Below are 22,042 nucleotides of genomic sequence, written 5' to 3' on the forward strand. Positions count from 1 at the left end.
TTATCGATAATCTCTTTATTTCAGATGTCGATTATGGGCAAAGCTGAGGAAAAGGAAATGAGGATTTGGCGTATTTATTTACCTATTCAAAAGCTGAATGGAAACAAGTTCATTTGTGGAAATCATTCTCCATCCAGTGCCTTCAATAAAAAGGGACCAGATTAAAAAAGAATGCGCGCGAATTCAGCATATTGTAATATGCCTACTTGAATAATAAACTATGTTATTTTTATCATGTAAAATAAAATTGTTATATATATATATATAATGTTCTTTTATTTTATTAATAGGTAGTACAGTAGGTAAATACAGCAGCACGTATCGCACATTTATCGATATCGATAAACAGTAGGTACTGGAAGTGTCGAGCCCTAGCGTTGTTTTTTTTGTGTTGGTAGTATTGTGTGGTTTTTCTTTTTTTAACAATTATGGCCTGGATGCGAGATCTTTAAGCCTGTATTTGGTGTGTTGGGATATGTACGTTCATAATTCGGTTCGAGGATTGTTCGAGAGTGCCGACTCTTAAAACGTAGTGATTATATGCTCTTTGACGCAGAGCTCTAGCTAATCTAGCTATGGTCTCTAGCTCCTAGATGTTAGGTAGGCGATTTATAGTAATAAATTGCCTGTAAATTACAAAATTGTCTTAATTTCGATTAATTCGAAAATGACCAATTTTTATTACAAACAGTATTCTTTCTAGATTTTATTTTAAAGTGAAAATGGGTTCTAAAATCATGATTGGGTAAGATGCTTTCTATATTTTTTGCATTAGTACACAATTCACACATTATCGGGTGAATGTTATTTGATCTAAAGCATATTTTTATATTGTGTAAACGTTATATCAAGTTTATAGATTAATTACTTGCGTTGTTTTACTGTCATCAACAGATCAGTTTTATTGTACCTACTTAATACCTAGGTCTTGTAGAATAGGTATAAACTGTTTTATTTTCCTCAAAAGAAATACATGAAATTTTTTGAGAGAAATACTCCTTTTCAACCAAATATCCCAGATTTGTAAGCTCTTCGGCAACTTAGGTACCAGCATTTTACTACAATTCATTTTGAATATCCACTATAACTAATATCTGGTAGTTTAATGCCATGAAGCTACTATATGCATATATATGTTGTTACCCTGTTAATAGGTAGTGAACCTGCCTGTGAAGCTGATAGTCCTGGGTTCGATTCCCGGTAAGGGTATTTATTTGTATGATGAACACAGATATTTGTTCCCGAGTCATGGGTGTTTTCTATGTACATAAGTATGTCTTTTTCTGTATAAGTATGAATATTGTCGCCTAGCAGCCATAGTACAAGGTTTGCTTAGTTTGGGGCTAGGTAGATTTGTGTAAGATGTCCCCTAATATTTATTTTTTATTTATTATGCGTTAAAACTTATGTGTAACAAATAAAATATGTTTCTTTGCAGGTTTTTGGGGTTGTCAACGGTGGTTGTGACTTTCCTGGCAACTCGTCTGTACAGAGACCTGCTTATAAGCTATGAGCAGAGCTCGCCTGCTCATGAATATTCTTGGTACGTAACTAAAAGACGAGAGTAAGGGCTGATTTAGACAGCGAACAAACTCGCACGCAATTTTAGTTACATTGCGGACTGTTGCTTACGTCCAATTCACCCGACCGATCAAAAACCGCAATGTAATCGTATGTGAGTTCTTGCAGGGCTTTAAGCTGATATAACCTAGTAATAGCCTTTATTTCAGGCAGAAGTTTTTAGTACATTTCATAGTAAGTGATATTATATTTATTTCTTTGTATGTCACATATGCGGAAAAGGCCTCCACCAATTTTACCCATCCTTTCCTATTCTGGGCTGTTCTCCACCATTATTTTAAAGTGAAAAACAAATTAGGTATATTAGTAGGTATCCATTCTGTGACAAGTTTGGTCCAATGGTCATTTGTAATTGGACATATATGACCAGTCCAGGTCGATATACTCTTTTTTAAAAATGTATTACAGTTTTAATTGTATATATTATAACTTATAAGACCCTTTTGTTTACACTTCTCACATCAATTGACTGTCTAGTCTAGAAGTTGCATCATATATAAAATATAAATTAATATAATTTCTATTTTTGTAGGTTCTTTCACTTGTTACTAAACATGGCTGGGTACTCCACAATATTGCTGCCAGGTTTCGTCATCTACAAGTACATACAGAAAACCAACTACTTCGACAAACTGAGTAAGTCACTCCATATCATTTGCAGAGTGTCAAATAAACTACAGGATAAGATGCAAGATTATACTTGAATAAAACCATAAAAATAATAGGTTAGTGTGTTGATTTACAATTGGTTAGGTATTTTATTTAGCTATACTTTTTTACACAAGTATACCAATTTGTGACGTTTATGCATTTTTGACCAATTAGTCATCCTTTAGTTTAGGGGGTGAAACGAGAGTTAGTTTGTATGGGAAATCAACAAAAATCTGATTAGATAAAAAATAACCTAAATACCCAAATAATTAATTAATGAGCAGTTTTAGGAACTAAATCATAACATTCATAACCAAATAAAAAACAGATACAACAAGTATAATTTAATGAAGTTATCAAAGCAAATATCGAAATTAACTGACAAAAGCCTCTAGAGCCAAAGCATGAAGATTAATTTAATGAGGTGTTGTTAATTTCCCAAGGTTGGCGGCTGACCGGCGTTAATAACTGATAACAAAGCCGTACAGTTTCATTTATTCTTTTTTAGGGTTCCGTACCTCAAAAGGAAAAAACGGAACCCTTATAGGATCACTCGTACGTCTGTCTGTCCGTCTGTCACAGCCCATTTTGTCCAAAATTACAAGACCAATTAAGATGAAATTTGATACACATATGTAATTTAGTGATCCAAAGACGGACATCTTACGTAAACAAATGAATTTTAAACATGGAGGCCACTTTTGGGGGGCAAAAGAGAAAATTAAAAAATAATGTTTTTTAAACTATATCGTGTTACATATCAAATGAAAGAGCTCATTTTGAGAATCTCAAATATATTTTTTTGTAATTTTATAATAAACAGTTCAGAAGTTATTTAAGAAAATAGCCGAAAAATTACCATTCCCCCCACTTTATCTCCGAAACTACTGGGTCTAAAATTTTGAAAAAAATATGCAATAAAGTTCTTTACCTATAGATGACAGGAAAACCTATTAGAGATATGCAGTCAAGCGTTAGTCGGACTAATTACTTAGTTTTTGATTCGACCCCTACGGGTTTTTAAAGGCAATTCACTCGCGTTTCACATTTAAAACATATTTGTTAAAAATTTAGTAATGTACGGAACCCTTGGAACGCGAGTCAGACTCGCACTTGGCCGGTTTTTTTCTACTCCAGCACGCTTATTTGTAGATTAAATGACTGCCAGTGAGATTGAAATCAATTTCATAAGAAGTGCGCCCGGGCGCAGTGTTCTTAAGATAGTAACAGTAGTGTTCTTAGTAGGTAATGTTCATATAGAAATAGTAAAATCGGTTAAATTGTTACGGAATTAATATACAAAAAAACTTATTTTAATTGTTTTTGAGTACAGGATCGCTTTCTTTCAGGCTCACCAGGCTGTTTGTCACGCAGCCTGTTCGCCATATTTGGAGACCCCGGCGAACGCTTGCCCACCACAGATGCACCAAAAATAGAAGACAGTCCGCGGCGCGAGGCAGCCGAGCTGGCGCTCTGCTTCAGCGGGCTCATGACGGCTTACCTCGTGTGGGGGCTCTTACAGGAGAAAATAATGACACAGGTTAATCATACACTGCTTTATTACTTGACACATTGTACAGCTACCCTGCCGAGCATCTGAGCATCTGGCAACCGCTGATTATGTTTAAGATAGAAGGCAATCCTCGCCGCGGGGCAACCGGAAATCTACGATTTCAAGTTGACATAATTTAAATGATAACTACTATAGAAACACGGAGTATATTTACGATGTTAGTATGTTTGTCACAATTATAACTTGTAATATTATTATATAACTTGTAGCACGTAAGTTACTTCGTTATGATGGCATTTTCATTTGATGGCAATGCCGAAATATCGCGAACTTATGAAGACAAATATTATATAATTCTTATACCTAACCGGAAATTTGCTAACTCAGCACTGTATAATCCCCGCCGTGCCGACACGCTCAAGAATTTCATAGGTTTAATCTCCTGAGACTAAATGTACACTACAATGTACATATTTGTGCAACCGAATTTGAACCTTCTATGAACCAAATAAAGTAGCATTTCTTTTGTTTCATTGCTTTTTAAAACAAACGAAATTCGTTCTAATTTACTTATAGAATAAGGTTCAAATTAAATAATTGATAACTTTACATGGTGGGTCTTACGAGCATCAATTAGTTAACATTTTCAGTGTGAAGCGCCCCATTTCAAATACAAAATTAACTCAACTAGCGGGTTCTTGGCAGTGAATGTGTTAATCACTATAGATTTTTTGTATAGTTAACAAAATAATTCATATTAAACAAGATGTGTTTCTTGCAGACCTACACGATGTCCGACGGCTCAACAGTGAAATTCAACGACTCTCAGTTGCTAGTGTTCATCAACCGGCTCCTCGCGTTCTGTATCGCAGTGGGCCGTCTACTCTGGACTAGGACTCCCCTGTTCCCGGTGCCGCTGTACCAGTTCTCGTACTGTTCTCTCAGTAACATAGTCAGCGCTTGGTGTCAGTATGAAGCGCTCAAATATGTCAGCTTCCCTATGCAGGTAAGCTTAGGCGCGTTAATGTGCGTGTATTTACACATACTGTTTCTTTGAACTGACGTTTCAATATCGAGTTTGAGTGCGAGGGAAGTCGTCCAAATAGATATCATCAACCGGCTTCTCGCGATCTGTATCGCGGTGGGCCGTCTACTCTGGACTAGGACCCCCCTGTTCCCGGTGCCGCTGTACCAGTTCTCGTACTGTTCGCTCAGTAACATAGTCAGCGCGTGGTGTCAGTATGAAGCGCTCAAATATGTCAGCTTCCCTATGCAGGTAAGCTTAGGCGCGTTAATGTGCGTGTATTTACACATACGGTTTCTTTGAACTGACGATTCAATATCGAGTTTGAGTGCGAGGGAAGTCGTCCAAATAGATATCATCAACCGGCTTCTCGCGATCTGTATCGCGGTGGGCCGTCTACTCTGGACTAGGACGCCCCTGTTCCCGGTGCCGTTGTACCAGTTCTCGTACTGTTCTCTCAGTAACATAGTCAGCGCTTGGTGTCAGTATGAGGCGCTCAAATATGTCAGCTTTCCTACTGACCGGCTTTCAACTTTAAACCGGCGATCACCTGTCCGTTCGTATAGATACACGAGTGATCCTGTAAGGATTGCGTTATTCCTTTTGATATGCGGAACCCTAGAAATTAATAAATATAAATAGTGACTGAAGACTAAGGGCCAGTTGCACCAACCACATTTGACAGACTGATCAACGTCAGCCGGCGCGCCTCGGCGCTTTACTATGAAACTTTCCATACATAAAAATTTAGCGAACTCTTTAACGATACGAACAGTTTGGTGCAACCGACCCTAATTCCTAAATTTAATTAAGTATTATACGCTGACTATGATTTTGTTTGCATTGATCAAGATGTGGTATAAGTCATATCTTCCTATTGCGCTTACGAATAGTGGTGGACATAACTTGCCTACTTAATAGGTACCAGATTAGTATTCAATATTTATTTATTACTTGCAAGCCACCGCATTAGTAGACCAATTGAAGACTAAGGGCCAGTTGCACAAACCACATTTAACGGACTGATTAACGTCAATCAGCAGTTTGTGAAACTTCCCATACAATAAAATTTAGCGAATGCTTTAACGGTGACAGACGGTTTGTTGCAACCGACCCTTAATCCACAACAATCTGTAAGAAATCCTTAAACGTTATCTCTTTAGTCAGCTGTCAATGGTATCGCATTTGCAGGTGCTATCCAAATCGTGTAAAGTGATCCCGGTGATGCTGATGGGCAAGGCCGTGTCGGGCAACAAGTACGAGCTGTACGAATACGTGACGGCCGCCATGATCTCGCTGGGCATGGTGTTGTTCATGCTTGCCAGCAAGGATGAATATGCAGGTACAAAGTATACAAATCTTTAACAAATACTAACCAACTTTGTAAACGAGGAGTTTCTTTAAATAAAGACTTGGCTTAAAGGACGAAAACAAAAACGGAAACGAGGTTAAAAAAAAACGAGGAGTTTCAGCCGTCAAATGAAATCGTATAAAAAATGGACGAGTTATTAAAAATACCCAAATCATTATATTTCAAGCCTATTATATTTAAAGTTTCCTTGATTTCCTTAGAGTTGGGGTCCGGACCATGGAAGTGATGGAACCAAATTTGAGAAGCCTTTCAAACAAAAATACTTACAAAGATTATATCTCTGAGAAATCGGTGAAATAAAATTATGAAATAATATTAAGTAGAGATGTCAGAAATTCCTTAATTAGGTATTAAATATCAAATCCTGCTGTATAGTTGTTCGATTTGTAGCTGGCCCCGGACGGCTAATCCTTTTGTCTATTGTCTATTCGGGGCCAGCTACAAATCGAACGACTATAACACAGTGTGTTTGTCTTGCAGCGGGCACATTCTCCCTCGCATCAGGGGTAACCCTCCTCGCGCTGTACATGTGCTGCGACAGCTTCACGTCGTCGTGGCAGGCGCGGCTGTTCGCACGCACCCGCGCCGCGCCGCTGCACATGGTGGGCGGCGTCAACCTGTTCTCCGCGCTGCTCACCGCCGCCGCGCTGCTGCAGCAGACGCCCGCCACCGCCGTCAACCCGCGCTGGTCGCTGCTGCAGGTACCGTGCCTCTACATCATAAACCCTCCTCGCGCTGTACATGTGCTGCGACAGCTTCACGTCGTCGTGGCAGGCGCGGCTGTTCGCGCGCACCCGCGTCGCGCCGCTGCACATGGTGGGCGGCGTCAACCTGTTCTCCGCGCTGCTCACCGCCGCCGCGCTGCTGCAGCAGACGCCCGCCACCGCCGTCAACCCGCGCTGTTCGCTGCTGCAGGTACCGTGCCTCTACATCATAAACCCTCCTCGCGCTGTACATGTGCTGCGACAGCTTCACGTCGTCGTGGCAGGCGCGGCTGTTCGCGCGCACCCGCGTCGCGCCGCTGCACATGGTGGGCGGCGTCAACCTGTTCTCCGCGCTGCTCACCGCCGCCGCGCTGCTGCAGCAGACGCCCGCCACCGCCGTCAACCCGCGCTGTTCGCTGCTGCAGGTACCGTGCCTCTACATCATAAACCCTCCTCGCGCTGTACATGTGCTGCGACAGCTTCACGTCGTCGTGGCAGGCGCGGCTGTTCGCGCGCACCCGCGTCGCGCCGCTGCACATGGTGGGCGGCGTCAACCTGTTCTCCGCGCTGCTCACCGCCGCCGCGCTGCTGCAGCAGACGCCCGCCACCGCCGTCAACCCGCGCTGGTCGCTGCTGCAGGTACCAAGCCAATGTTCGATGGTTTGCCGCGCGATGTGGAGACGGGGATATAAACTAATGGCGTTATTGATAAACGTGTTACTGGTCTGAATTAGCTATGAATCGTTTGTCTTTATCTGTTTTGACTTATGTATTTGTAAGAAAGAAATAAAACAAAATTTAACTAAATCAGGCCCGTAAAAAGTTTTATGAATAAGGAGGTTAGAGTTCATACGTATTTGCGGTTGCTACCTCCATTATAGGCAGTTTAACGGCCATGGCGGCGCACCGCTCTCAGGCTGCACTGAAGAACCGCGGCGCAACCGTCAGTGCATATAGCAACCTTGTCGGCGCCAGCGGGCTGCCGGCTCCCCTACATGCGCGGGTGCGCGGTGTGGCGGTAAAGTGTGTATGATCATATACCATTCCATACTAAAAGCAAAGTTGCGGCGAGAATGCCGTTTGTTTCATGTTACTTAATTTGCCACGAGCCTTACTGGGTATACTCACTATACTCAGTTATAATGATAAAGTGCACGGTTTCCTATTAGAGCTTCGTACCTGCTTACAATAGTTGTTTACCGTTTTCTATTTATAAATAACTCTATATACACTTTCAATGTTCATATTATTATGTGTGAGTAGAGGAATAAAGATTCAGTCTTACAATATTCCTCCGTCACAATACATATTTTACATGGCGCAGTCGGTAGGATCTTATGTGTGGTAAGTGCGACTTGTTTTATATGACAGAATGAATAGCTTTGTGAAGCTCTTAGAAATTAGATGCATAAGGTGGCCTTGGTGCAACTACAGTACAGTTGTATTGAAGGATCAAATTCCGTTGGCTCCTAAGACGCGTCCTTATTTTGACGCTATTTGATTTTTTTTTTTTTTTTTTTTAATCGTATGGCATGGTATGATAAACAGAAAACAACAGTTATAAACACAGATTAAGTCCAATCAGCCACTTGGTGGCCTCGTCGCTAAGGACGATCAGGTCTTCAGGAGGTCCGTTGGCATAGCGCGTTATGGGGCAATCCTCTATAATATGCTGGATTGTCTGTACAGTCGCGCCACAAATGCAAGCCGGGGATTCCACCCATCCACAGCGGTGTTTGTAGTAAGCACAACGACCATGGCCAGTGCGAAGTCTGTTGAGGTTGCACCAGTGTCGTCTTGGGAGGTCAGATCCTTTGATTATGGCACCTGGGGTGATTCCGGAGCCCAGCTTTCCCGCCATCAATGAGTTCCACGACTGTGACCACTCACGCTTCAGGTTGAAACAACTACCGACAAGGCCCTTGAAGATACTGTAAGGGTCATTCCTAGATTTCAAGCGACAGTTGGCTGGGTTCAGAAACTCCGCATAAATTGGTAGGGCTGGGTTCTTTTGGATCTTTGCCGCTTCTCGCATCAGGGCCTCTTTCCTTCTCAAGTCTGGCGGAGCGATCCGAGAAAGCACTGGCAGCCAGTGGGAAGGGGTTGAGAGTAGCGTACCGGAGATGAGTCGCATGGCCCTATTCAGCTCAACGTCTACTCTGGCGGCGTGGGCACTCCCCAACCATGCCGGTGCGCAATATTCAGCCGTGGAGTACACCAATGACAGAGCAGAAGTTCTCAGGACATCGGCACTTGCTCCCCAAGAAGTCCCGCTTAATTTCTGAAGAATGTTGTTTCGGGTCTGGAGTTTACGAGCTGTGCCGGTAAGGTGTTGTTTATATGTAAGGGATCGGTCAAGAGTGACTCCCAGGTATTTTGGGGAAGAATTATGTTTTAGTGTGGATCCTTCAAATTGCACCTTAAGCTCCTGCGTGGCACATTGATTGGTCAAATGGAAACAGGATACCTCTGTTTTGCTAGTGCTGGGTGTTAGTCGCCATATCCTGAAGTATTTAGCCAGCACCTCCATATCGCCGGATAGTGAAACCTCTAAGTTTTTAAAGTTTTTGTGCTGATTCACGAGGCAAATATCGTCAGCGTAAATAAACTTCCTGGCAGTGGTATTAGGGAGGTCGTGGATGTACAGGTTGAACAAAATGGGTGCCAGTACTGATCCCTGGGGGAGGCCGTTGCTTAACACTCTGGTGTCGCTAACTGCCGAACCTAAGTACACGTTGAACCGCCTCTGAGAGAGCATGTTGGAGATTAGCTTGAAGATGGTCAGATTAGGGACGGCTAACAGTAGCTTGCAGAGTAACCCCTCCCTCCAGACGGTGTCGTAAGCAGCGGTGAGGTCGACAAATACAGCCCCGGACTTTAGCCCTTTCTGGAAACCGTTTTCCAAGTGAGTTGTTAGGGCTAGTATCGGGCTAGTACGCTATTTGATGTGGATCATACACGTGTTGATGGAGCATTCCATGAAATTGTCTACCGTTTGTCCCGTACTAAACGCGAATTTTCTAAAGATTTGGAGGTATAAGAGTTTCCTTTTCTATGACAAATGGTCAAAAATATGCACAGAAAAATAATCGCCTGCTTTAAATGCCCAAAACGAAGTCACGAAATAAAATGCGTTTATACGGGACAGCCTGTGGAATGCTCCTGATGCGAATTCTCATGCCGCTCCGGTGTGTGCGTGTCCGATGTGAAGACCGCTTAAAATCTTCCTGTTTCGTCCCACAGCACCCGCAGTTCGCGACCGACGTGGTCCTGCTGTCGGTGAGCTCGGCGCTGGGGCAGCTGCTCATCTACCGCACCATCGCGCGCTTCGGCGCGGTCGTCTTCACCATCATCATGACACTGCGGCAGGTCAGAGATATACCCTTTTCATTTTGATTTGTGTCCAAACCCAGGGAGGGTTTGCCTGTTGTGTCCCGCAGCACCCGCAGTTCGCGACCGACGTGGTCCTGCTGTCGGTGAGCTCGGCGCTGGGGCAGCTGCTCATCTACCGCACCAACTCGCGCTTCGGCGCGGTCGTCTTCACCATCATCATGACACTGCGACAGGTCAGAGATATAGGGCTGATTTAAACCGCGTGCGAACTCGTATGCGAAATCAGTTACATTGAGGACTATTGGTGACATCTAATTCGGCCGACCAATCAAAAACCGCAATATAATGAAACTCGCATGCGAGTTCTCGCACCCGTCTAAATGAGCCGATACCCTTTTCATTTTGATTTGTGTTCAAATAGGGAGGGTTGCACAACGTAGTCAACAAACTGATGCAAGTAAAATATATAGACTTGTCTAATACCTATTGTACAGCGTACACCCCAGCTATATGTATATACTAGTTATGGTTAGATAAATTTCACGTGGGATGAGGAGCAGCATTGTCATGAACCAATTAAGTTTTCTTAGTTCTAAGTTGTAGTATTCCGTATCTACATTACCTACAATCAGTTTAAGGCAAGTAGTTATTTATTTTAAATTTGCAGGCGGTGTCCATCCTCCTGTCGTGCCTCGTGTACGGGCACCGGCTGTCGTTCGCGGGCGTGGTGGGCGTGTGCGTGGTGTTCACGGCGATATTCCTGCGCGTGTACTGCCGCCAGCGCCTGCGCCGCCGCCGCGGCGCCAGCACCTAGCGCCGCGCCGGCGCCGACGGGACGAGGAACGTGCGCAGGGAGAGCCAAGTGTAGAATAAGGGCTCATTAGGGGCCAGTTGCACCAACCACGTTTGACAGACTGATCATCGTCAGCCGGCGCGCCTCGTCGCTTTATTATGAAACTCTCCATAGATAAAAAATTTACGAACTCTTTAACGATACGAACAGCTTGGTGCAGCGAGTTTCATTACATTGCTGTTTTTGATCGGTCGGTTGAATTGGAAGTAACCAACAGTCCGCAATGTAACTAAAATGGCATGCGAGTTCGCGCGCCGTCGAAATCAGCCCTAAAGGATAGGCTTGTTGCCTGACTCACGACAATGTGTTCCTAGCTAGTGTATTTTAGGATCTCGGCGCCCAGGCCTCATTCTGTTGGTCGCTCCGTAGCCGCCCGAAACAGACCACGAAGTTAAGCTTGCGTCGCCCCAAGCCCTTTTGGCTATAGGGTAAATACGTATGCCTCTGTACTCGTACCTAGTACACGGTTAACCCTTTGAGCGCCACGACTATTCTATATAACGAGCCATCTTAAATTTTATTCCGTGCGCCTGTCATCTTCGACAGTTAAAGGGTTAATATCCGTAGTTAGCGGGAGTGCTTGAGGAGTAAACCAGTGTTAAAATCTACGAGCCTATATCTGGATCCGGATCTGGTGTGTTCGTTACTGGTTGGATCCGGATTGAAAATCTGCCCTCCACTTATCGACTTATTGAGATAAAAATATTGGCAGAGTTAAGAACGAACGTAGTATGTAGTGTAGAGTACGTTGCATAAGGGTTCCCCTACTTATGTCGACGCGGAATCGGCAAAATACGAGAAGAAAAAGCTTTATGTCCGCGCAATAAGAGCGAAAAAGTCTTCTTTCGGCTCGGCTCACATCGGCCGGCATCTGCCTTTTTCGCTCTTATTGCGCGGACATAAAGCTTTTTCCTATCGGCTTTTGCCGAATGCGCGTAGATATATCTGGGGAGACCCTAAAACTGTTCTTCTAACCTAACCTAACCTGAAAGATGCTCGAATTCTTATTTATATAAGTGATATAATGCATGTTGATGTTGACTTAACTAAAGAAGTTGAGGGCCAGAATTACATTTAAATAATTAATTTCCGATATACTGGTTCGATTGCATTGATATTTTAAGTCACTAGGATAAAACTGGCTGGAGTCGGACCGCATTTTCAATGTGACTATAGGTACATTATAAATGGCAGAAGCGATTCAGTCCGACCGGAGCCGAGCGCGTCCGCTAGCTATCGACCTGATGCTTGTGGCCATACAAATGTGAAATGCGCTCCGACTCCGCTTGTACAGTCGCCATCAGATATATCGGAGCGGCCAAGGTGTTCACAATATCTGAACGCGAACTCTAATGCCTTGACAATAGAGGCGTGTGTGGCAAGCACTAACGCTTTGACAATAGAGGCATGTTCAGATATTTGTGACCACCTTGGCCGCTCCGATATATCTGATGGCGACTGTACGGTGGGAATAAAAAATAAAAATTGTTTATTCGGTTTTACTTAAAACGGCAGGCAGGCGTGTTCGGTGTGTGTATGTGTGTGGCTTTCGATGCAGTATTCGTCGTCGCAACAGCCTCTGTAGTGGTTGTGAGTATTATCTGAAGACTGACAAGATTATATTTGGCCCTGAGATTATGAGATAGTAAGGAAGTAAGTAAGTAAGTAAACACTTTTTTATTGTACGAAATAGATGGATAAAGGTACATCAGATAGAGCGTATTTATCCCTAAGAGGGATCTCTTCCAGCCTATACCTAGAGTAGTGTCGCTACAAATAGCTTACACATGTTAATAATGTGGGTAAGTTTTATGTAGGCATGTATGTATAGTCAACAACCAATTTCAAAACATTGTTGCTAGTAAAATAAGCTAGTACCTACCACTGAAAATCCGCAACATGGCGAAGGCCAAATAGGGTCTTTTCAGGCAATACGAGAGGACGCAAAGTTTGAGGTGTAATAGGTTGTTATATTACCTATAGTAGGTATAGTTACGTTAAGCGCAATATAAGGTAAGTTTTCGTGGCATTAATTTTATTTTCCCTGGAGAATTATATTTTCTACATAATTAAAAAACTGTTATTGTTTTCGGTTACCGCGATAGCACAAAAGAGATAGGTACAGAAATCAATCTACATACAAAGTGCGCTCGAGCAACGCACACATAGACACTGCTCACGGACACGATATCTTGGACCGGTTGGGACCACTGCGAGCGCGAGTGCCATCCGCTTGAGACGCGCGTCTGTGAACTTTTTTGTGCAATAATGGAGAAACAAAAAAAAAGTTATTATTACTGTTCAGTAGATGGTTGTTTAAATTCAACATTAATCGGTGAATTATGGTTTTTTAAACTACCAGTTGGACAATGACATTAAAATTAATATATTTTAGTTATTATTAATTTATATTTCCATTCTTCCCGTTCCATCCTCAACAATAAATAAAACAACTAGATACGAGTGCCACTACCACGATAGTTTTTTGTGCATAAGCTATAGTTAACAACCCTAGAGCGACCGCCGAGCGTAGGTATGAAAAGTGAAGTACATACATGTGATTGACTTCTGTACCTATCTGTTTTGTGGCGATAGTTACTCATGACATAAAACTATGGGGGCGGTTTATATCGCGTTTAATGAATTATAATTATAAGTCACCCCGACGTTTCGAACCCCTTTAAAATACATGAAAAGATTTAAATCCCTCCTAAACTGTGGGACGGTATCCTAATATGGGACCGGCAAGAAAGTCGACGGGACACATGGTGGTAGAGAAAAGTCATTCCTTACATAATTTACATAAGTAGGTACGCGTAATAATATTCCATCTCCAAAGTTTTTCATTTGATTCCATCAATGTTTATCAAAAATAGGAGCTTAGCCATTAGGAGTTTTATACATGGTTTTTACCTGTAAAGTGTTTGGAAGTTAATTAATGATTATTTACTCGCAGATATTCCAGACCTTAGACATACGACAGTGTATCCAGCTAAATTAAAAAAAAGTATTGCGGTACCGCAGTGTGTCTAAGGGGATAGTACCTAAAGGGGCTTATGCTGGACATTGACTATAATACTTCTTTGCAGCTTCTTGTAAAGTCGCCGTCAGATATATCGAAGCGGCCGAGGTGCTCATAAATATCTGAACACACACTAACGCCCTGACAATAGAGACGTGTTCAGATATTTGTTAGCACCTTGGCCGCTCCGATATATCTGATGGCACCTGTACTGTATACTCATGAACAAATTTAGACGAACCCAAAAAAACAAAGGTTTAATTACTAATTTGGAAATTACTTTTTTGGCCAGTAGGTACCTACTTAAGCCTGTTTTTCTTTTGCCTTCCTCTAAGTTTGTTCATGAGTATATATGGGTCAGGTAGTCAGTACATCAACCCCTGTAAGTGTGACATAACATATATTATCAAAATCAAATCAAATATCATTTATTATCAGGCAACTAAGGCCCATAGATACATACCTTACAAACTAACATACATACAATAGTAAAATCTTACAAGCTAAAAAATTATTTCGGCGACACGGCGGTTTTCAGTTGCAATTGTATATTATGTTTCAGTTCCAATTGTATTGTTATGTCAGGCGTAAATGAGTTTTCTTAAACGCGCGTTTATTTTATGCGATAAATACAGCGTTGAATGCAACAAGTCATGCGTCAACGGAATACACATAGGAAAAATGGGTATGCAGCAAACGCAAGGCTGCGTTTATAGCATAAAACAACCACGCTTAACACTTTCGCAACCGGGCAAAAAACGGCGCACTACCCCAGAAACCGGTCGTCTATATCTGCGTACAAAAGAACCCGCTGGGCGGGTTGTCCGGCATCTGAGCTAACATTACGAGTGCCTACCAGGCGGGTTCTCGGTAGTCAAAGTGAGTCCAGTAAAATCATAATTACATACTATTTCATTTGTACATATTTTGTTTTGCCTCTGTGGAATTGTTTTGCATTATTATTATAGCCAAAAATATTTATTTGTGATGGGTTTATACAATATTGTTTATTAGATCAAAACTACTATTTTCGTATAGAATCACTTAAATTTATAATTATTGTTACTGTTTCTACAAATATCATAAACTGTCCCAAATAAAGTCTACATTACCTATATTTATTAAAATTACGTTTTCTCATACATGCAATGAAATAAGTATGTATGTATTGTCATTAAGTTCCTTATAATAGGCTTCAAAGTAGCCCGTTTCGGGCGCAATAGCTCGTGAGGACTGTAGGCAAATTTAAAAAAAAACATTGTATAATTATATTTTCACTACTTGCTAGGATTCTTGTAAAACTGTAATATGAGTTTGTAAGTTATTTCTTCATTTCATTGCATGTTTGAGAAAAGCTCACTATACCAGCTTCGGCGTGAAAAGGGCTTGCCTGTCTCATATCCCTATCCGACTACGACGTTCAGCCGTCTATACCTATTCGGCCCGCAAGCCCTTCTTTCACGGCCTCTGCAGTAATGTACTATTACGTGATTTTGTTGCATTTGGCACGTCATATGATATGTGCTATTGTGCGTGCGTGGTATTTATCATATCAGTTTATAGTTACAGTCTGACAAAAAAGAGTAGAAATTAAAAAGTGGCAATACTGTAGTGTCGTCCCTTTCAAATCAGTCTAAGAAAACGGGACGACACTACAGTATTGCCACTTTTTAATTTCTACTCTTTTTTTTCAGACTATATATACTTAGAGTAGCAAAATATTTGACATTAGTTTTTATGAAATGACAATACTTAATTATATTTGTGTAAATATTTATTGACTGTCATAATTGTACACCATTTACATGAAGATATAATAAGTGTCATATTTGATTGACGAAAGTGTTATTAGAAATGTTTAAAATTATGTAAATTTAATTTTCGGTTAAGTCAGGTCTGCTGCGACCTTCGAGCAACACGGAAGGGAGGTGGCATTCGCACTATTTCCACAATGCCGAGGTACAAGATTAGCGCGTCAATCTAATCTAGCGCGGGTAATAAAACTAGGTGCACTTGGATTTTTCACTAGACCGAGTCCAGACGCGCGCGTGAACACTGCTGCACAAAAATGCATGTTTGCTCGGTTTTTTGTTATAAAAAGAGGTCGGGGACATCACATTTACAAAAAGAAAGTGTTACATTTCACATGTAATATTTTTTTTTACATATCATACGTTAAATTACATTTAAATACAATTATTATATTTTAGTCTCAAGTAATTGTTGGATTTATCGATTTTGCTCGCTCAGTACAAATTGCGGATCGGTCGAACGACAAATCCGACTTCTCATCTCGAAATAATACGTCAAAAGACCAAACTTACAGATGCTCTCCAACAAACTCTTCATCTAAAATGGCAATGGGCAGGTCATGTATCCAGATATCGGGACAAAAGATGGACATTAGAAACGACAAAATGGACCGGACCTGTAGGACGGAGGCGTCCAGGAAGACCCAAAAAGAAATGGATAGACGACATCTCCTCCGTCGCAGGAAAAGACTGGCTCCAAAAAGCCCAAGACAGGGATGAGTGGAGAAAAAGTGAGGAGGCTTTCACACAGCAGATGGGATCTGCAGTCAGCCCCAAAACAAATAAAAAAAATAAATCAATAAATAAATAACAACCTGACTGTAGAACAAATGAAGCTTAAATAATAAAATAATAATAATAATAATAATTGTTGGATTTATCGATTTTGCTCGCTCAGTACAAATTGCGGATCGGTCGAACGACAAATCCGACTTCTCATCTCTCAGAATACAATGACATACTTCAACGAAAATGTGTTAGTGTGCGTGTTGTGACACTAATAGTCACTCGTCCGTACACAAAAAGAGATCGAGGTTTGCAAGATTTGTCTTTGACGTGTGTCATTTTCTATGTATTTGTGTCGTCATTACAGATTGGATTTTGTATGTAAGTGTGTGAGAAATGCGACTGTGTGCACCTTTCCCCCCGCGAAAAATGGCAGAAAGATTGTACGGCGAGATATCGCTTGGGCCCCTCCCTTCCGACGTGACGGAAGCCGGTGTTGCTCGAAGGCTGCGACAAATTGACAAGATTCCTATGGAAATGTAACCTTTAATAAATGGCGGCACTGCCACACTTTGTCGTTGCCAAGTCGCTGCAGTCTTAACTTTAACTGGCTCTATAATGTGTTTTTGCACAAAAAATGTCAAGGTTATCAAAGAAATAAATTTTCACAAAATTGTGGTTCGTATGTTTTATTGGAACTCGGGAAAATGCCAGAAAAGTAAGTAAAGTAAAGTAAATATAGTTTGTCAAAGAACTGTCGCATTTCAATAGACAGACAGAAGCATGCTATCTTTGTCTTACACTAGTACTAGCACCCAAAAGAAAACGATGAGTATAGTTTTTCTGGTTCTTACTGACTGACAAATTGGTTTGACCAACTATTATCATTTCTATCTACTTTAAGTTTTGGTTTTGACATTTTAAACATAATTGATGCCCTTGGCATCCGGCTGTCGACGTGAGTAGCATATTATGTATCTAGAGTCGGACCAAAAAAAGTCTGCAGCGGATTTGATAGCCCACGCAGTGCACGTGTCATTTGTACGTCATAATTTCATAGAAGTTTGACGTTTAAAAGAACACTTGCACTGCGTGGGCTATCAAATCCGCTGCAGACTATTCTTGGTCTGACTCTACCTATATTCTTTGATTCTATCTGTCTATGGTTGAAATGAGACAGTCATTTGACAAACTATTTACTTTTCTGGCATGTCTGAACATTACCTGTAAAAGAAGAATACTGTCAGTCAAAAAAGTTTTAATGACAGCCAATTGCTGTCACATTTTCAAGATCTTGGCATGATTTATTGGTTTCGCAGGGCACTTGTATCCTGAATTATGCTGTATTGGCTGAACAATCCACCCAACATTAACAGCTATTATGAATTCAGGGAATTTCAGGCGGCCTGCAAGAAGTAAAATCTTAATGTAACACTCCATACAAAAGAAAGGTATGCTAGTTTTACTATCACTGTTCTGGGCGGCTACCGCGAAAACCGAAATTCGCAAATTGCGGGGATCTTTCTCTTTTACTCCAACGAAGGCGTAATTAGAGTGACAGAGAAAAATCCCCGCAATTGACGATTTTCGGTATTGGCGGTAGCCCTACTGTACACTGGGTTAGCCAAGGAGCATTTCGAGCTGCATGAAAATTTATTATAGGAACCTACTGCGCTCTTAGATAGAATCGCAGAGAAAAAAAATAGTCTGCTCGGATTTTGTTACCACCAGGGGCCAAATGTCTAAATCCATTTAGGTACATCATTTTCAGGGATACTAAAGATCACCGTTGGCTTAGCGATCATCTGGTGGAAATACTCCCGCAAATCATACAAATTTCTGGTAAATAGAAAAACTTTAACCTCCAATACCCAGAATGTTACTAGACCGTACCTATAGTTCGTTTTTTAGCATTAGAAAGAACTTGGAAGAAGGTAAGCGATCTTGACATGTCTTTTAATGGAAAAACGCGTTTTAAAAATCAATAACTACTACTTATGAAAGCAGAAGAATATAAATGATTGTATTAGATTCATAATTGTTACATATATGCAGTAACTTATTTTTAAAATGTGTTTTTCAATTAAAAGACACATCAAGATTGTTTTCCTTATTTCTAATGCAGAAAAAAACGAACTATAATACTTACTCACCTACCAGATAATACAGGTAGTCAACGCTGTCAGTACATGTGGGTTCAGTCGAGTCTTAAAGTAGGTAGCACCACGTTGAATGCTGAATTTGTTGTTAGTACCTACATTTGCAAAATAAAATTATAGCAATTACCTATCTACTCCATCGTGTCGTGTTGCAATAGTCTCCACATTTATAATAATTATAATATTACTGCACTACAGTAGTGCCAACTTACCAAGTGGAAAGCAATTTCCGGAGGCTACGACCCTCAGCAAGCTAGCCAATATAATTATCGTTTGCGCCGTAGCGACCGAAACGACTCTAGAGCTCTCTATCGCAGTAATATGGAAGAGTGATAGAGAGACATTCATTAGCAAACGATTGTCATCTTGGCTAGGCCCCTGTATGAGCTTATAGCCCGCTCCCTGCCCGCTCCACACTCGTGCGTGAATCACGGCGCAAAGCCGCGAACGAGTGTGGAGCGGGCTTATCTTTCGATGTTGATTCCAGGCGGAACGATGATATGCTTAACGAAAATGGTTCTTACGGTACTAGCGGCTATCTTCCTGTCGCCATATGTCATCCAACGCACCTGTAATTCGCGGTCTACGCGGCCCAGCGCTTCCGTGTGCATGCATCGCTACAACCCCAATGAATAATGACGGTACATTTGTATTTTGTAAAATTTTGATTCACTGACAATTATTAATTTGGGGATAGGTAATGAACCTAAGGTGCTAGCAGCTATTGTACCTACTGTCACCAGGCCTATCGTGATCGTCATCTTCCATAGATCCTGTTGCAATGCCGTCTTCATGGCTCAATATTATATTAGGTATGTTTATAAATTATCAATTCAAACTAAACACGAAGCTTGTCAATTTAAGCGAGATAATATTTCACTGTGTTATTGGACCTTTCGTTACTTATTATGTTTACTATAAGGGCCCTCCACACTCGTGCGCGAATCGCGGCGGCGCGAAGTCGTGAACGCGAGTTTGGAGTCGAGTTCGCAGATTGTTCACGCCTTCGCGCCTTGTTCCCCTTTTTTTGGTCAGATTTTCGGCCCAGACGTGAAATGTATGGGCTCCCTTACATTCCACGAATCTTCTTTTTCCGCACAGGCTCTATAATAGGTAAGTAACTAAATTATTATCAATAGGTAGGTAAATCACCAACTTTGAAAGTTAGGTAGGTATGAGTGGTTTGCGTGTATTATTATTTTATCGCAAGCGACATGCGAATAGGTAATTCGCAACTCGTGTCGATTTAAAACACTCCCTTCGGTCGTGTTTTAATTATTCGCCACTCGTTTCGAATTTCCTCTTTTTCGCACTTGTATCGTAAATAACTATTTTCAGATTCTGAAACTATGCTTCCGTTTCCATAACCATTCCGAACCCTTATTTATACGATTTACAGAACATGACCACTTCAACATTATGGAGAAATTACTACGCTTAACTTAATAAGGTAGGAAGTGGGATAATATTCTCGTACGCAACATGGTCTATTATTATTTTATTGCAAGCTAAGTTTAAACATTTTTTTCAGATTCTGAAACTATGCTTCCGTTTCCATAAGCATCCCGAACCCTTATTTATACGATTTACAGAACATGACCTCTTCAAAATTATGGAGAAATTACTACGATTAACTTAATAAGGTAGGCAGTGGGATAATATTCTCGTACGCAACATGAAACAGTAAATATTACCAATTACTGTGCCATCTGTCTAAAAAAGGGCTTTGCAGACCTTGTAACAAACGAGCAATTTCGGTAGGATTTTCGATACATGTGATATTTGAACGTCTATAAAGTCCTTCCCTTATGTGATAACTTTTATTGTTTTTCAGATAACAATAACCTGGCTATCCTGAAACTAAGTATTTGATATTACCATTCTCAAATATTGGTAAACCACTTGCACGTTTTGAAGATACCAATAACAAAATCATCTGAACAAGGTCAGTTTTGTTCTTTGTAAAGCCCGCTCCACACTCGTGCATGAATCGCGGCGCGAAGCCGCGAACACTTTTAAATTTTCTTTTCGCCTCGTAACCTCCTGAGTCCCTGAGGCCTTAATAAAGGATTTAATCCAAATCGAGTTTTGGGGATGGGCACTCAGTTCAGGTGTGCATCTCCATACAAGAAAGGATGGGAAAGCCATTCAACATTAATAACCTCCTAAAATCGAGTAGAGGAATCACTATGATGTGTTAAGCCCCCTCCAGACTATGCGCGTGAATCGCGGGCGAAGCCGCGAACGCGAGTGTGGAGTCGATTTCGCTGTCTGCGAAAATCGACGCCACACTTACTTCGCGCCGCGATTCGCGCACGAGTGTGGAGGAGGCTTTAGCCCGTGAACTGATGATGCTGCACTTGTTGCAAATTCAGTCAATGTAAGCTGTAGACTATCTCCTCAAAATACCACCTTAGACGTTGCAACTATCATCTGCAAAGATGCTGTGGCCAATGATGATATCTTTTGTAGGTAGGTACTTATAGTTGTACCGTTGGTTATACTTATGTGCAAGATCCTTTTTTCTCTTCGACGTATTCCGATCTTGGGGTTCGGTCTTCCAGTCTACATCCTGGTATCTCAATAAGAGTGCCTGTCTTAGTTAGCCTACAGGTCATGAGGCATACCTACGGCTACCATGACTTGCCCAGTTCCATTTAACCTGCCGAAAAAAGTTATTAGTACCTATGGTATATGTAATCCCAAGCGCGCATATCGTATTTTTTTCTCACACGCAGTGACGCGATCTTTCGGTAAAACCATTTGAAATAAACTGGTTGAGCAAGCATCAATAATATATATTATGAGCTAGCGTCAGATTTTTTCCCGCACATTCTGCGCATTGTCTTCATATATTTTTTAACAATGAGGAGGTTTACGTTACTTCCCGTCAGATAGTTTATAAACAGAGTGCAGTTCGCTGTCACAACATCGCCCTGTACCACGTAACAGTAACCTGTTACAGTTTTACTGAGCATATATCTATATTTCATAGAAATTTTGACATCGACCGTTAGAGCGCTATCAGAATGCTAACCTACCTAATCTACCTATGTATCTCAAGCCGAAGGCCTGATGGCTAAGGTACCTGAGAGCGACACGTGTCGCTTACACGGTGTGGGGTAAAAGAACAGTAAAGTAGACATATGTATTTAGAAAAGATTAATAAACAGTCTGAATTTCCTTGTAAAACCATTTGCATCATCCAGTATAGGGACAGCACGCCAAACGCACGTTGCCTCTGAAACAGCTAAGTAGTCGATTGCAATAATAGGTCGCAATATTTCAGTATC

General features: G+C 41.4%; 1 protein-coding gene across 1 annotated transcript; it reads left to right on the forward strand.

Annotated features, from left to right (window-relative positions):
- Positions 1-570: 570 nt before the first annotated feature.
- Positions 571-12,321, forward strand: LOC134664600 (adenosine 3'-phospho 5'-phosphosulfate transporter 1). Its single transcript, XM_063521368.1, has 12 exons — positions 571-745; positions 1,439-1,543; positions 2,114-2,217; positions 3,582-3,772; positions 4,527-4,751; positions 5,961-6,111; positions 6,622-6,842; positions 6,916-7,056; positions 7,130-7,256; positions 7,294-7,484; positions 10,089-10,214; positions 10,846-12,321. Exons 1-12 carry the CDS (start codon positions 723-725, stop codon positions 10,990-10,992), a joined length of 1,752 nt encoding a protein of 583 aa, XP_063377438.1. The 5' UTR covers positions 571-722; the 3' UTR covers positions 10,993-12,321.
- The last annotated feature ends 9,721 nt before the right edge of the window (positions 12,322-22,042 follow it).

This window comes from Cydia fagiglandana, chromosome 1, assembly GCF_963556715.1.
Source record: "Cydia fagiglandana chromosome 1, ilCydFagi1.1, whole genome shotgun sequence".
NCBI classification, from domain to species: Eukaryota; Metazoa; Arthropoda; class Insecta; order Lepidoptera; family Tortricidae; genus Cydia; species Cydia fagiglandana.

Excerpts from the sequence above, each read along its gene's own strand:
- LOC134664600 (XM_063521368.1), top strand. The coding sequence starts at position 723 with ATGGGTTCTAAAATCATGATTGG. Across the intron at positions 3,773-4,526 it reads AGGAGAAAATAATGACACAG|ACCTACACGATGTCCGACGG; the intron begins GTTAATCATACA and ends TGTTTCTTGCAG. Across the intron at positions 7,257-7,293 it reads CACCGCCGTCAACCCGCGCT|CCCTCCTCGCGCTGTACATG; the intron begins GTTCGCTGCTGC and ends CTACATCATAAA.